Below are 15,022 nucleotides of genomic sequence, written 5' to 3'. Positions count from 1 at the left end.
CGTGAACGGCAGGATTCGAACCTGCGCGGGCAGAGCCCACATGATTTCTAGTCATGCCCGATAACCACTCCGGCACGTCCACATCTGACGTCGTTAGTATAAATATACTCTTTTTTCTATTTTTTACAGACTTAAAACTCTGCTAATGTGACATTAAATCAGTGGCTTGACATACAGTTTTATTTTTGAATTGAATGGGAAAATGGACGAAATTTTGATAAAGGTTATTGATCATCCCCTTTTGTCACTTACAAATGATATGAATGGCTTGGCCTGACTCTTAAGGGACCTTTCGGCCCTCATGATATGAATGGCTTGGCTTGACTCTTAAGGGACCTTTCGGCCCTCATGATATGGAAATATAATTGCCAATATACGTACGAAACACAACTTGCAAACTCTTAGTTTCACCATCCCTTTAATTACTGAATCTACTCTTAAGCGATGACCAACAACGAAGACTCGAAAGTAAGCTTCAGGAAGTGCAGAATAAGCTTTTCCATTATAGAGAATGGTGGTCACTGGAATTTGAATATGGAAGACCCGTCCTTGTTACAACAAGGTGCATTGGCTCCTTATAGGTTGGTTTGGGCTCCATTTGGCAAAGAAATGGAAGGACATCTTCATACGAGGTTGGGAAGAAATGCCCTTGATGAACATGATTCCTTGGTGTTTAAGAAGGGTACCACAACAAATAACCAATTTGTAGTTGGTTCTGTGTTATCTGGAGTGCTTGCCTAAGGAATTGAGTAAACTTGGTAACCTTCAACAATTTGTTAGGCCTTTAAACCTCCACATGCAAAATAAATATGGTGCCAAGGTTAATGAACTCAAGAGCTTAATTGAAAGAAGCCAAATACTGCTTTCTTATTGCATTAACATCTGAAGAGAAAATTGAGCAAGGGGAATTTGTATAAACTGCCAAAAGCTTCACTACTTTTCCGAGGTTCTCATTTCTTATGATGGAGGAATTGGAAACTAGAGGTTTGTGTTCTTGGCTACTTGGATGAACTCGAAACAGAGTAGGCCAAGATTATAAGAGGCTTTGTTTTTATATCAAATGGAAAAAAGTTATCTAAATAATCACTCTGTGTTCATTAAAATTTCAAAGAACTAGAACCAAGTAACCAAGCCTAACGATGAGATAAAAGGGCTATAAATATGAAATTATTAAATTTGTAGAGAAGTGACCCAATTGAAAGAGGCTATATTCTGATGAAAAAGCCCAACCAACTTTGATCACTAAAGATTTGATTTATTCCCCATCATTTTCACAGATTTCTTTTTGTGTTGTGACTTGTGACTTATGACTTATGACCATCTCTATTCACTTTCCAAGAAACAAGAAAAAACATTTCTTGTTTTCCATATTCCTCTCGCTCTTTACTAAACCCCTCTCTAACTCTCTCTCCCTCTCTCCCTCTCTCTCTCTCTCTCTCTCTCTCTCTCTCTCTCTCCCTACATCAAAATTCAGTCCTAAACAAATGAAAAAATGAATCCAAATCAGCAAAACCCTGTTGATCCAGACCAACCTCAACTCCCAACGATCAAGATCCACCACCCATCCTTTCCTCGCCACACCGACCACCCCCATCCACCAACCGTCGCCATTGCCACCCCTACCGCCAGCGACCGCCGCAAGATAGCCGTCGTTGTCCGTCCATCACTATATCCGTCTAGGTGACGTCGTTATTCTCCTCCATGTCAGCCCTACCTTTATGCTTTTCGGCGCAGATTGGGGCCCACTCCCTCTTTCCACGCCTAAGCACAAAGATAAAGACAGTAGCAACCCTTATTTTAACAATGATAACGAGAATGAGAGTGAATTATCAAAATGACAGATTGAAGAAGACTTCGATACGTTTATAGCGACAAAAGCCGGGGAGATAGCAAAACCGTTAAAAGAAGCACATATACTGAATAAGATACATATAGTAAAAGATCAAGATATGAAAGAGAGACTGTTTTTGGAGGTTGAGAGATTAGGATTAAGTGTTGTGATTTTGGGAAGTAGAGGTTTTGGTGCTGTTAAAAGAGGTAGTGATGGACGGTTAGGTAATGTCAGTGATTATTGCATTCACCATTATGTTTTTCCTGTCGTTGTCGTTCGATATCTTGATGATAATAATAAGGATGAAGAAGAAACTGTCATTAATGTTCCTGTTGAGGAGGATGTTGATGATGCTGCTCAAAATGGTGAATTGTTAATGATTCTTTGGTTGTTATCATTATGTTTGCTTTTATGTGGCTGCTGCATGTGATTGTTTGATGGCTGAATTGGTCTAATTGCAAGTTGCATATGACTAAAATGCAGGCGAGTCAAAAGGATTCGGCGATGTCTGCTTATTTTTATGATTATTGATCTTTGTGCTGTAATTGATATTGAGAACTGGAGAAATGCTCGCCTATGATTAGCTGAAGCAACATGTATTATATAGATGAGAGCTGTATTGGATAAACTGGTTATAGTTGTGGATGAAGATGCAATTGGGTGGTCACTTTGGTTTTTGATTTCTAATAGGCTTGTCATGTCAAATATGAGTCTTGACCTTGAAATGAGACTATATGATTTTCTTTTGTGCCTATTTAGTAATATGTTCCATGTTGATGAAATATCCTAACTGTTTAGTGGACTTTAAATGGGGAGTGATTTGTCTAGATCATGTATTTATGACAGCAAGAGTTGTCTTTTTAACAGTGAACAGTTCATCAACATCTTGTGTTATTGAGAAGTGTCCCTTTATTATTCACTTTGCCCTTCTCTCTTTCCAAATCTTCAGATACTACGTCTAAAATATATTGGATGCTTGTGTTGTATTTGATTGGCCTAATTGCATTGCATGTGATTAAAATGTTTATGAGATAATAATATTTTTTATGTTGTCTACTTCTTTGCTAATGGAAATAATAGACACCATATAGTTATTTAGTAGAGGAGGTTAGTTTATTACTTGTTGATAGCATTTTAGTCTTATTTTTTTAATCTACATGGATAAGTGGATAAATGACTGCTCATTATAGGCAGAAAGAATGCATGTTGTATATATGTTGTCCCAGATGATCCACTTGGATGGTTACTTTTTGATATGTTTTATAATAGGTTTGATTATGTCAAATATGAGAACCTTAACAAGAGCCTCTCTTCTTTTACTATCATGACTAATTATTTATGCATTATACTCTATCCTAGCTATTTAGTAGACTATATGTGGTTATTGGATGTTAGTATCATATAATGTTGACAACAAGACTGCTAGATACTTCTTGTTCAACAACTTGTTCTGTGTTATTAAGAAGAGCATCACTTATTTATATTTGCCTTCTTTCATTCCAAATCAACAAATACTAAGTTCTGAATATTCTTAGACCTCACTTCTTTCAATGGCTTTATAAGTGATAATGAATCCATTTGGATCTGAATGAGCATATAAGTGACTTTTTGACTTGGTTATTACAAGATTGAGTTAATGTATCTTTATTGTAGCATCTAGGAATAACAAAGGTGTGTTATTTTGTGGATGTTTGGCCTGATCATGGGAGTTCTATTGTATTTCTTGTGCCTTCTCCTTTTAAATTTTATCTCTCTAAAGAAGAGTCACCTTCTGATATTAACTAATTCTTGTTACTTATTTATGATTTCTAAAGAAAAGTTAGTGTCTCAGGACTACATATAGAAAATGAATAAATCTAGAGTCTCTAGTCTATGTTCTTTTATGATATAAATATATTCAATGTCAACATGTGATGGCTCTTGCTGTGGATATTTATGCTTTTTTATTAGGTAATTTATCTAAGTGGGTAGTATCGTAGCTGGGAAAGTAGTGTAGAAATTCCATGGATCTATCTTAGATGATAATGGATGAATCCAGTTAGCTTAAAGAGGCAAACAACTTTTAGATGCTCATTTGCTAGTGCTGCTGAATACTAAACATAATGTGGTTAGACTGAAATATGAAAGTGCATGTATGAAGTGGAACGTAAAATGTTGGAAGGCAATTCCATTTTTGTGAGATGTACCAGAATAGATCACAACCTGGTGGGTTGTTTTTTCGGCTTTGAACCAATTGAACATAAGGGGATATTGACATTGGTGTTAACTTTTCTACAAGGCATAAATGAAATGATGGTGGTATTAGGGTCTTTTGCTTTATTAGCCTGATTTGTATAATATTTCTTTGCATATATTTGTAAATCTTAATTGCTCTGTGGAAAGTTTGTCAAATTTTGCAACTATTGTTAGGTTTGTTTTGCTTGCTATGAGAAGAATATCTGTGTACTATAACTCTGGAAAGTGTTCTATCTCTAGTCTGCCTGTATTCAAGGATGTCTTATGTGTTTACAGTGAACCTTGTGCTTCCCAACTTTGATTGAAATTGAGATGAATTTTTATGTGCTATTATAATTTTGTCCCCATCGCTTAGATATTTTGTTTAATGATACGGTGTGTGACATAACAATATTGTGATGTATTCTGCTGCCTCCCTTTATTTCTCCTTCTTGTGAAGTTAGATTTTGCTTAGCGTCTGATGGCATGTGATGCAATTGATCTCCCTTTAGTGGTTATTGCTCAATGAAAATTGATTGTTGTTTTCGCTCCAGCCCTCAACTCTGTCAGGGCTTAGCTTGTTAAAATTTAATAGCATTTTACTTTATGGTTTTAATAGAGTTGCATGCTAAACGAATGACAATATTGTTACTTTCTTGACAAAAGCATAGTCTGAGCTTCCAAGTCCATTGTTGGCTACTCTGCATTGCAGGTATGCTCTTAGGTGCTTAAAATAATTTTTGGTTTTCCCCGCCCTTTTGGATGACTTTGTGTTGAGCGTTGCCTTCTCATGTTCTTTGAAAAAAAAAATACTCTTATACATCCAGCACAAACATCAAATTGCGTGTATTATAATGCATTTCTCCCTCTACGTGCCAGCATTGCTCTATCATCATGTGGATGCAAGTATGTCAATTATGCACTTGGGCTGTCTTTATATCTTATAGATAATGTTGTGATCGTCTGCAATCAGAAAAGATTAGTTATGCTGCGAGGCAGTGTTATTTGTCGGAGTGTTTGCAGAGTAGAAGTTTGTAGAATGCTCATGCTTTTCCCAACTCTCTTGTCAAGAGTTTCTCATGTATGAAACTTAAAGAGGACTTGTGATAATATATTTGTATGGCTTATAAATTTTAAGGTTTATAACATTTTCAGCTACATCGAGAAGGACATTTGGGTTGTTGGGTTATGTATTGGAGAAAATTATCCATGTCATTTCCTCTAAAATCCAAAGGGTTAAGTGCTTTCTTTTTATCCCAGCTCTGAAGTGGCTCGAGTCATGGTTATACCTGGGGTGCAGAGTCGAGACTTTTCCTGCACTTGTAATAGTAAGAGCTTAGACGTGCAAATTTGGATTGTTAAATAACTGGTCCATGCTTGAACTATTTGGTGACGATAAAAAAAATAAAAAAAAAATTAAAGTTATTATTTTGAAATAATTAAAGTTATTATTTTGAAATAATTAAAGTTTTATTTTTCAAATTGAATTTTATTGTCTTTGAAATTGAAATTCTAGTAATTTGTGTATTTAAAATATTATTATTTTGAATAATTAAAGTTCTATTTTTCAAAAAATTATAAACTAACATTTATCTATAAATGGCCTAAAAGTAATCAATGTTAACTCTTAAAGAATATTCTAAAAACGGCATTTAAATTCTCATTTTAATTAATTATTAAAAGAAAAACGTTTCAAAAAGTGCAATGTAATTTGGATTTAGTTTGTGGCCATACCACTTGATTTTGTAGCCTAGTACGAGAGAGATATATGAAACTCGAGTAGAGGTCTCCTCTCATAAATATATTAAACATTCCATTTGTATTTTTTTTTTTTTTATATACATTCAGGTGAGCAAAAAGGGATATAAAAAAGATGACCTGATTGGAGTTCAGATTTTTGAGGTAAAGCTGTGCTGGGTGGCTTTATTACTAATAAAGGGTTCAAATTAGTGGTAAGATTAAATTAAATATTTGAATTAAGTGAAGCTTTAAATGATATCATCTTCCTGGCTGCGCTGCCAAAGGACGTGCAAAAAAGGCGTGAACGGCAGGATTCGAACCTGCGCGGGCAGAGCCCACATGATTTCTAGTCATGCCCGATAACCACTCCGGCACGTCCACCTGTGATTTTGAACGCTGCACACTATTTTATAAAAACGATTACTTCTCATGCCTAATAGAATTAATTTATAAAATGACATGCTCAAATTCCAGATGTATAATTTATAAATCGGTAGTTTTGAAACTTAACATAGCATTCTAGAAATTAGAAGCCCAAAATTGACAATGATATTCATAATACTCAGGTCATCAAACCCAAATTAAATTGGTTATTATTGATAATTCAGAGAATAAATGAATTTTGAATTGAAAATTTGAGTAAATGCAAATAAATTTGAGCTAGAGACTGAATTGACATCTCACTGTCTTTTAAACATTAGAATAGGTAGGCAACATTGAAGATAGACTATAGTAGGAAAAAATAAAAACCCTCCTGTTATGGTTTCAATTATGTTACTACCAGATCCCAAATCAGGTGATAGTCTAATTGGAGAGTTGATTTGTGCTTATGGTTATTCTAAGAGTTGTCAATATGGCTATCTCTATGATGTATTGCATCAAACCTTGCTCTCACCATATCTTACGCTCAAGTAAATAAACTATGGCCAACCCAATTGATCGGAACCCAACCCACCAAAATGCTGTAGCTGATTCAAATACATCTTGCTCTTATGTGATCTTGAATTAAAGTTTGAACATGGACTCAGGCTATGGTTACAACAAACAATTATTCATCTAGATGATAGCTGGTGTCAGATACTCAGATGATGTTAATCACAAAATTCTTAGCAAAAAGACTAGCAGATACAAGCAACAGAGGAAGGATAATTAGGACCCTAAATTAATCCAACTCTGTTAGTGCCTCAGCTCCAGCTACAATCTCCAATATCTCTCCTGTAATTTTTGATTGCCTTTCTCGGTTGTACGCAATAGAAAGACTCTTCTGCAAATCAACTGCATTATCTGTGGCATTACTCATGGCATTCATCCTTGCTGCAAGCTCACTAGCTAGTGACTCCTGCAATGCCCTCAAAATCTGACTGTTCAAATAAAGAGGCATCATTGCATCAAGAATCTGAATTGGGTCTTGCTCAAACTGCATAAGGGGTAAAATCCCCTCCCTGTTTGCCTTCCCACTCTCTCTCTCAACAGCCAACTTTCCTTCCTTACTCGTCAACCTAAAAAATTCATCATCTGCAGCATCAACACACTTGCCATTCACATCACAGACACCTCCTCTTGGTGACAATGGCAACAATGTACGAATCACAGGATCAGATTTCACCAAAGACACAAATTTAGTATACATAAGCTCAACCTTATCAACCTCTTCACTCACAAACAATGAGAAGACATCATCAGCAATCAGTTGAGCCTCTTTAGCTGTGGGAAAACTGTCTCCCTCAATAAATTTATCAACACAAGCATTACCCCTTCGCTTAAAATAAGCATTACCCTTCTTGCCTACACTAATAACAGAACAATCCAACCCCATGTTTTCCAATTCCATCATCCGGGTCTCAGCTTTTCTCAACACTGCATTATTAAAACCACCACAAAGGCCTCTATCACCAGTAACAACAACAAGAGCAACTCTCTTTACAGGCCTAACATTAGTTAACGGAACATCAATATCCTCTAATTGGAGCTGTTCATTAATATGATAAAGTACTTCAAGAAGTGATTCGGCAAAGGGTCTACCATTGATAACAGCTTCTTGAGCTCTTCTAATCTTCGCAGCTGCAACAAGTTTCATTGCCTCAGTGATCTTTTGAGTGTTTTTGACAGTACTAATCCTCTCTCTTAGCTCACGGAGACCACAATGAATTGGAGAACTATATGAATATGATTGAGAGAAAGTATTATAAAGATGCGAAATTCGAGCTAAATGGCGAAATGGGTTTGCTTGAAATCGAAAAGAAAGTGAAGAAGTTTCAAATTTTGAAGGTTTTGGATTGACCCACATGGTGAGATTGGAAGAAGACATTGTTTTGCTACTTGAGATTATAGCACAAGAATAAAAGCTAATATATCAATTAGATCTCTGCAAAAACCCTTTTATAGTTGAAATATATGGATTTTGCAGAGACCAAATTTAGATGATAGAATGAAAAGGAAAACGAATTTTATGTTCTTGGATCAAATCGACATGAGTTTCGATTGAGCTTACGAAGAAGAAATGACGAGTAGCTGTTAGGTGGCTGAGAAAATTGTACAGTAACTCGACTAATCCGCTGCCCTATTATATCATCGGCTTCTTGAAAGGAATATCAGCAGAGAAACGGTATAAGGATTAACAACAATTTTCATTTTTAGTTTTTTTTAAAATGATACTATATTATATGTTTTCTTTTATCAAAACTATGAAATTAAATTTTAATAACTTGACAATTAAAATCAAAATTGCTGCCCTAAATTAATAATAATTAGATTTAATTTAATTTGTGAAATGAAATTATTATTTTTTAATTAGAAGTGAGAAATTATACTTAAACTTGAAATAAAATTTAAAAGTCAGTATCTTAAGTTTTTTTTTTATGACTATTAGTATTTTAATTTAGTAATAAAGTAAAACCACTTTAGAAGTAAGTGTCAAAGGCTATTCTAAAATTAATAAAAATATCAATAAAAAATATTATTTTTTGTTGTATAATTTTTTAAAAAATATTATTTATTTTATTTTATTTTTTAAATTTATGATGTGATTATTTTTAATTATTTTTTTATTTTTTTCAATTATTAACAAAAAACACTAAAACTGCAATTTAAAAAAAGTTAAAAAAACTATATATATATATATATATATATATATATATATATATATATATATTTATCTCTTTTAGTATATATATTGCTAGAATTAATATAGAATATGTCGGATAAGACTCCCACGTATGATAAAATATTATCTCAAGCTTGCTTATTTAAGGTTTTAACTCAAAATCGTAGTTAAATTAGAAAAAATTCTAATAATCTCATCTATAAGTTTCTGAATTTATATTTTTTTATATTTTAATACAGTAAAATATGAAATATATAAAGAAATACCATAAATCTGATTAAAAAATTAAAAAATATAGGTATTTCTGATATTTTTTCTAAGAAAACTCTAAATTTATTTATTTAATTGCTAACATAAATCTAATAGGCCCTACAATTGAGGCTGCTCTTCTTGGAGCCGACAACTCTGGAGGAATGGATTACAAAAGAAACTAGGACTCAGGGCCTGTTAGTCAGGCAATGAATGGCCTGCCCAGTTACCTCTCCTCTTGACAAATATAAGAGACCAAGAAACCAAAACAAAAAAAGAAAAAGAAACGAAAAAGATTGGACAAGTTAAAAGAAAAAAATAAAAATATCCTGCACCATTGGGTTCTATAGACTGGTGAAGACTCAAGAGAGTGCCTGTGATGGTGAAATTGAGAGACTCAGTGGGCACCAGTAAACTGAGTTCATCTTGCTGAAGGTGTGAGTTGCAGATAAAAGTGCGAAGACACATCAGGAAACTTGTTTTCAGAAAGCAAAATATTCCAGAGAACATAGAAGCAAAGGCATAATAAGGAATTTGCATGGGGATCTCCACTTTCATTACTTGAGGACTGAGTTTTACCTGCCCCCTTCTTTTTTAACAGAATATAATCACAAGGCCTGAAGCATTGACAAAACAGAATTATAGAGACTAATTAATTCGATTGCAGACATATAAGTATACATGTTTTTATACTTATAACTTAAATTCACATATTAAATAGAAGAATTCAGCCAATTAAAATCTAAAAAGAAAAATTGACTTTCCGCGGTATTAAAATTAATTATATACCTATAAAATCATATTATTCACTCTTATTCATAATTTTTTTAAAGATTAATCAGATTTTAATTCTTACACTCGCTTTTAAAATGATCTAATTTTACTATTAATTTTTGAATAAATTGCTATTCCACTCTTACGAGGAAATATTAAATACATAAAATAGGTTCTCCATTTTCCCAAAATACATAAGTAGATTCAAATGTGATCCAATCTAGGTGAGAATGGTTTGGAAGGAGGCACTAATTATGGAGAAACCTGCACAACAAGAGAGAAAACAGAGTCACCATAAAAAAAGAACACAAAATAGCAAATGGAACCTTCCCCTCCAAGGCTCCCCGATGGTAATTTCGATGCATCCTTCTCCAGGAAAAAAATGACAGGGTAATGTAGCTAGCTTCTACATGCAAAAAGGTCAACAGGAGAAAAAAAAGATAGATTATGGATTAGCAGCAGTTACTGAAGCTTCAGCCTTAAGGGAGGTGATCATTGAATTCCTCTAAATGCCCAAAGTTAAGAAGGTCCTGGTGCAATTGTAGACTCGTTAGTGGCAGTTCATAGTTTTAAGGCCACAGGAATGAAGCTCCCTTGGAAAAATTTCAGTTCAGGTTATTATTATGGTAGAGATACATTTAGATTGTGGGATACTCTAAAAATTTTTGTTGACAGTATTTCTATGGAGGCACCTTTGGACAATTAATTGACTGTTCAAATTTTCTTACAATTTTCGATAGTGTATTTTTCCTTTAATCCGTTCTAAATTATAGTAGACTTATCTATTTTTATTGTTAGTTTTGTAATTAGTTGTCGAGAATAACTTTCATTATCATATGTAGTTATATTTCACGTTTTAATTTAAGAACGCATAGATGAGACGGTAATAGTTTTTTTTTAGTTTAATAAAAGTTTCAAATTCTAACTTTAAATATATAGCTGCATTAAAACTCTTAAAAAAATGTTTTACCACCGATGATGATTCTACCCGGTACGTTCTATATTAACTTTAGATATAAATGTATATTAAAAAGAAAGTTTCACATTTTATATTTTTTGAATTATCAAATGAAATTAAATTGAGTGTTTGAGTTAAAGCTGGTGTAATATTTTTCTTACTAATTAAGATTTAAAATCAGTCATCATGAGTTCAGCTGAAGTGAAGCTTATATAAAGCAGCTTCCCTTTGTCTGTAATTGCTTTCGGCACATTCTATACAAAGGATTAGAACATGGGCAAGGCTTCAACAACACACTCCGCAGCTTCGGCTTCCAAGTTAGGTAGACAAGCAATAAATTGGGCGCTGGGGCTGACTTGTTTGACAGATTTTGGTAACATGCTGGACCCTGATATTCTACTAACAGATTTTTGTTCCTATTTTCCGCATTGAAAATAATATCAAAACATTTTAATAAAAATCATTCTAAAAATATTGTCGATTCTTAAGGATCACAGATCGATCATAAAACCTTATTCAATAAATGAAACAATAAAAGAAAAGTATTTGTCGTTCAATTATACACACTGTACTAGTTCAATATGATCATTTTCTAAATCAAAAATACAAAAGCATAAAGACTTGGAAATCTTTTTGTTTTGGGTTCAGTCAATTATTCAATGAAGACAGTAGAAGCTATAAAATATCTTAAACAGACCCACTTATCAATTATCAATTTATGATTCTTAGCTCTCATAATGAAAGAAAACATAAAATGGTCGGATTATTGATCGATTTCCATGGTTGACAAGTACTTGTTCCAAACAACTTGACAAATTGACAATCCCTCCCTCACTCCATGTATCCAAAAAAAAAGAAGAAGAAGAAACATAACAAGACTCTTTTCCTAACTGTGTCCAATCTTTGGACTTTTCTTTGGTAGCTTGTGGGGCTACAGATTCCCATCCACACAAATCACTCTCATGTTGTTTGGACCTCAATTTCCGACACCGTCATTTGCCCATACTTCAAATCAAACCTATTCTTGTTTAACTCCCTTGCCTCTTCTTCCTTTTTTTTTTTTTTTTTTTTGTAAATATTAACCCATTTTACCTGATTTATTAGGTGGCAGTTATTATTATTATTATTATTATTTTATCTTATCTATATGCAAGGCATTCGTTTAATTATATATAATTAATATCAACTAGTCCAAAATATCTTCAAATTTATAAACAAATAAAATGGAAAAATCAAAACCTGCCTAAAATTAACATAATATAAAAACATCAATGTCATGATTGTACTAAGTAAAGGAAAATACAACTCCACCAAAACCCACATGGAGAGACGCAAGTGGACTTGTTTAATTGTTCATACATATTAAATAATAGTAAGTAATTGAAGTGGGGTTTTGTTTTATATCAACCATACACTCCATCCCCTGGCCATTCGTTGCCCACATGGACATTGCGTACTATCACAATTTCCACGTAATTGTCTACTGTAAATATATTTGGTCCACTCAATGTCTAATTCCTCCTTCCTCCTCCTCACACGTTTTGCTCTCTCTATTATTTTGGCATCCTCTCCTCTCCCTCTCCTCTCCTCCTATGGCTTACATTCAAATATGACAACTATTCTTTTTCTTGGATTCTGGTTTTATTTATATATATATATATGATGATTTTGAGAGATGAGAAGTGACCTTTACATGCCCCCATTTGCCACCCACCCAAGAATTTGTGGTGGTTTTTGAAGCCAATGTTTTAGCCCTATGGTAATTCTTACAACATAGTGTTGCAATTTATGAGTGAAAGTCAGTTATATATTTCTATATATTCATAATTTCTGCACATAATAACTCTAAAAATTAAGTTGGGAAAAAAAATTCTCAAATTGTACAAGAAATATTAAAGAAAATGATATCCTTACTTGAATAATTGTTCGAATTAACGGGTCGCAAATAAATTTAATGGATGCTACTCTTTAGTAGATTTAAGGATTTTCTTCTTTTTTTCTTTTGACAAGAATGATAAAACCAATTAAATTTACTCTAGGAAATTAAAATAAGTCATCTTGCATGTAAAACATATCATTCCAAAGATTCTAATATTGATTATCAAAACAAGGCAACTTGACAACAAAATATTAAACAAAAAAATAGAAATTAGTACTAGAAAATGCAATATCTACACACCACCTCATACAGAAAACAAAATATTTTAAGGAAAAAGAAACTAAAAAAATAAGGTAGTAAGAGGATCAGCACAAGATAATAGGGAATTAAATAATTTAATAGACTCAAAAAACTAATCGAGAAAAACGGTATTGGTTATAAAATGTGGGGAAAACAAAAGAGTAGTATGTTAGTTTTAGATTGCAAATCAACGGTTGTGATGATCTCTGCTCAGCCTGCAAATCCCAAGAATCGTTGCAGACGCGTTATCTCTATTAGTAACCATTTCATTTTGGAGTCTTTTGAGCGAGTCAATAACAGCCGTTGATCTTGACTCTGCTTGACCATCATGATGATCATCCTCTTCTTCTTCTTCTTCCGTTCTTATTCTTCTTCGCTGCTTCAGTTTCCTGAATGATTCCAATGAATTCCCTTCGTCGTTGCCGCTTATTCTTCCTGAATCCATTTGTGAGGACGAACATCCAATCTCATCCTGTAAAAAATAATAATAAATTGTAAAAGATTAGATCAGATCTATAAAAATTGAGTAAGACCGTCGCGAAAAATAAACTCAATAAACGACGAATACATACGTCAGAATCAAGATAAGCAATGCTTTCTCGCACGCGCTTCGCGCCACCTAATAACCGACTAGAAATCTCCTCTTCGCTGTCAGAAGAACTCGCTGAGGGAGGGGAAGGTGGAGTGACCGACCACGGCACAACCTGATTATCGCCGTCTTCCTCCTCCTCCTCCTCTTCCTCATCAACATCATCATCATACAAGTCATCATCGCTGTCAAATTCATCATCGTGATCATTTCCTTCAAGACTCTCTTCTACATTACCATCATCATCAATAATATCTCTATGATTATTGCTGCTATTATGCAAAGAGAAGCAAGAATCACAAATGGAAACAGTAGGTCCAAGTTTAGGACCGGAAGCCTTCCATGGAGTAGGGGATTGGCACACTTGACAAAGAAGATTTCTACAATGTTTAGCGACAAGAAAGTTAGCAGAGTGGACCTTCTCATCGCAGGACCAACATAGACTAGCTTGGTCTGATTCACAATACATTCTTGCAGCACCGCCGCATAGCTCACACCCTTTCATTTTCTTGAAATTCTTGGAACTGTGTTTTTCTTTTCTTTTCTTTTCTTTTTTCCTTCTATTTGGAACAAGAAGATAGAAAGAAAGGGTTGGGGGGTTTTAAGGGAACGAAGGGGGAAAAGGAGCAAGTCGCAGGGATTTATGGAAACAACCCTAATTTCCCGCAATTAATTACGTGATATTTTTTTAATACTGAGAGGTGGGCTTTGATGTCCCATGGAGGGGTGTTTTCGGAATTTTATTTTGCTGGTGAATCAAAAATTAAAAAACAAAAAAAAAAAATATCAAGAAAGAAAAATCTTTTACCGGCTTTCTGGTGGCTGCTAATGCTCTGCTTTAGCTTCTTTGAAACAACTCTCTATTGGCAGCTTTTTGAAATTCGAAATTCGAAATTTAGTATGTTAATGACCACATTTTATTATTAACCCACTAAATATCTGCCACTTGCCTTGTGTCTGTCTCCATATTTCTTTCTTTATTAAATTAGAGGCTTAACGTGCATTGCCTATGCTACAGGTGACTTGTCATTTTATGCGGCTCACAGTAAAAGCTTCATCAAAATTTAAACCCCATTAATCTTGGCTCATGACGTAAAAATTTAAATTTCATAAAAAATAAATCAAATTAATTGTAAATGAGCAAATATATATATATTATCTTTTATAATTATTGCATGACATAATAACAAATTATATAATATTACTTTTAAAATAATTAAATATTATTATTAATATCAATGGTAAATAATATTTGATTTCTATTGAATTAAATAACATATAAAAAAGTCAACTTTATTTTTTTGTTTTCATTTTCATTCTTATTTTAAATCAAATATATATACCCTTAAATTCTTATAAATAAAAATACTAATTAGATTATCTTT

General features: G+C 33.4%; 3 protein-coding genes and 2 non-coding genes across 5 annotated transcripts; 1 reads left to right on the top strand and 4 right to left on the bottom strand.

Annotated features, from left to right (window-relative positions):
* On the bottom strand, positions 1-82 carry TRNAS-AGA. Its single transcript has one exon. It is a non-coding gene; the product is annotated as a tRNA-Ser (tRNA).
* A 1,249-nt stretch (positions 83-1,331) lies between these two features.
* LOC8282937 (universal stress protein PHOS32) lies at positions 1,332-2,750 on the top strand. Its single transcript, XM_002525747.4, is given in 2 exon segments — positions 1,332-1,656; positions 1,658-2,750. Coding segments are annotated over 2 exon segments (768 nt in total). The 5' UTR covers positions 1,332-1,492; the 3' UTR covers positions 2,262-2,750.
* Positions 2,751-6,084: 3,334 nt separating this feature from the next.
* Positions 6,085-6,166, bottom strand: TRNAS-AGA. Its single transcript has one exon. It is a non-coding gene; the product is annotated as a tRNA-Ser (tRNA).
* Positions 6,167-6,754: 588 nt separating this feature from the next.
* Positions 6,755-8,398, bottom strand: LOC8282943 (ATP synthase gamma chain, chloroplastic). The gene is made up of 2 exons (XM_048379666.1): positions 8,208-8,398; positions 6,755-8,148 (listed from the first exon to the last, which is right to left on the bottom strand). Exon 2 carries the CDS (start codon positions 8,091-8,093, stop codon positions 6,948-6,950), a length of 1,146 nt encoding a protein of 381 aa, XP_048235623.1. The 5' UTR covers positions 8,094-8,148; positions 8,208-8,398; the 3' UTR covers positions 6,755-6,947.
* Positions 8,399-12,932: 4,534 nt separating this feature from the next.
* On the bottom strand, positions 12,933-14,314 carry LOC8282940 (zinc finger protein CONSTANS-LIKE 4). Its single transcript, XM_002525750.4, has 2 exons — positions 13,621-14,314; positions 12,933-13,520 (listed from the first exon to the last, which is right to left on the bottom strand). Exons 1-2 carry the CDS (start codon positions 14,140-14,142, stop codon positions 13,236-13,238), a joined length of 807 nt encoding a protein of 268 aa, XP_002525796.1. The 5' UTR covers positions 14,143-14,314; the 3' UTR covers positions 12,933-13,235.
* Positions 14,315-15,022: the final 708 nt, after the last annotated feature.

The sequence above is a fragment of the Ricinus communis genome, chromosome 9 (genome assembly GCF_019578655.1).
Source record: "Ricinus communis isolate WT05 ecotype wild-type chromosome 9, ASM1957865v1, whole genome shotgun sequence".
In the NCBI taxonomy this organism is placed as follows: domain Eukaryota; kingdom Viridiplantae; phylum Streptophyta; class Magnoliopsida; order Malpighiales; family Euphorbiaceae; genus Ricinus; species Ricinus communis.
Note: the sequence above shows the minus strand (reverse complement) of the source record. Positions and strands in the feature narration are given on the sequence as shown.

Excerpts from the sequence above, each read along its gene's own strand:
- LOC8282943 (XM_048379666.1), bottom strand. The coding sequence starts at position 8,093 with ATGTCTTCTTCCAATCTCACCATGTGGGTCAATCCAAAACCTTCAAAA.
- LOC8282940 (XM_002525750.4), bottom strand. The coding sequence starts at position 14,142 with ATGAAAGGGTGTGAGCTATGCGGCGGTGCTGCAAGAATGTATTGTGAA. Across the intron at positions 13,521-13,620 it reads TTGCTTATCTTGATTCTGAC|GATGAGATTGGATGTTCGTC; the intron begins GTATGTATTCGT and ends TATTTTTTACAG.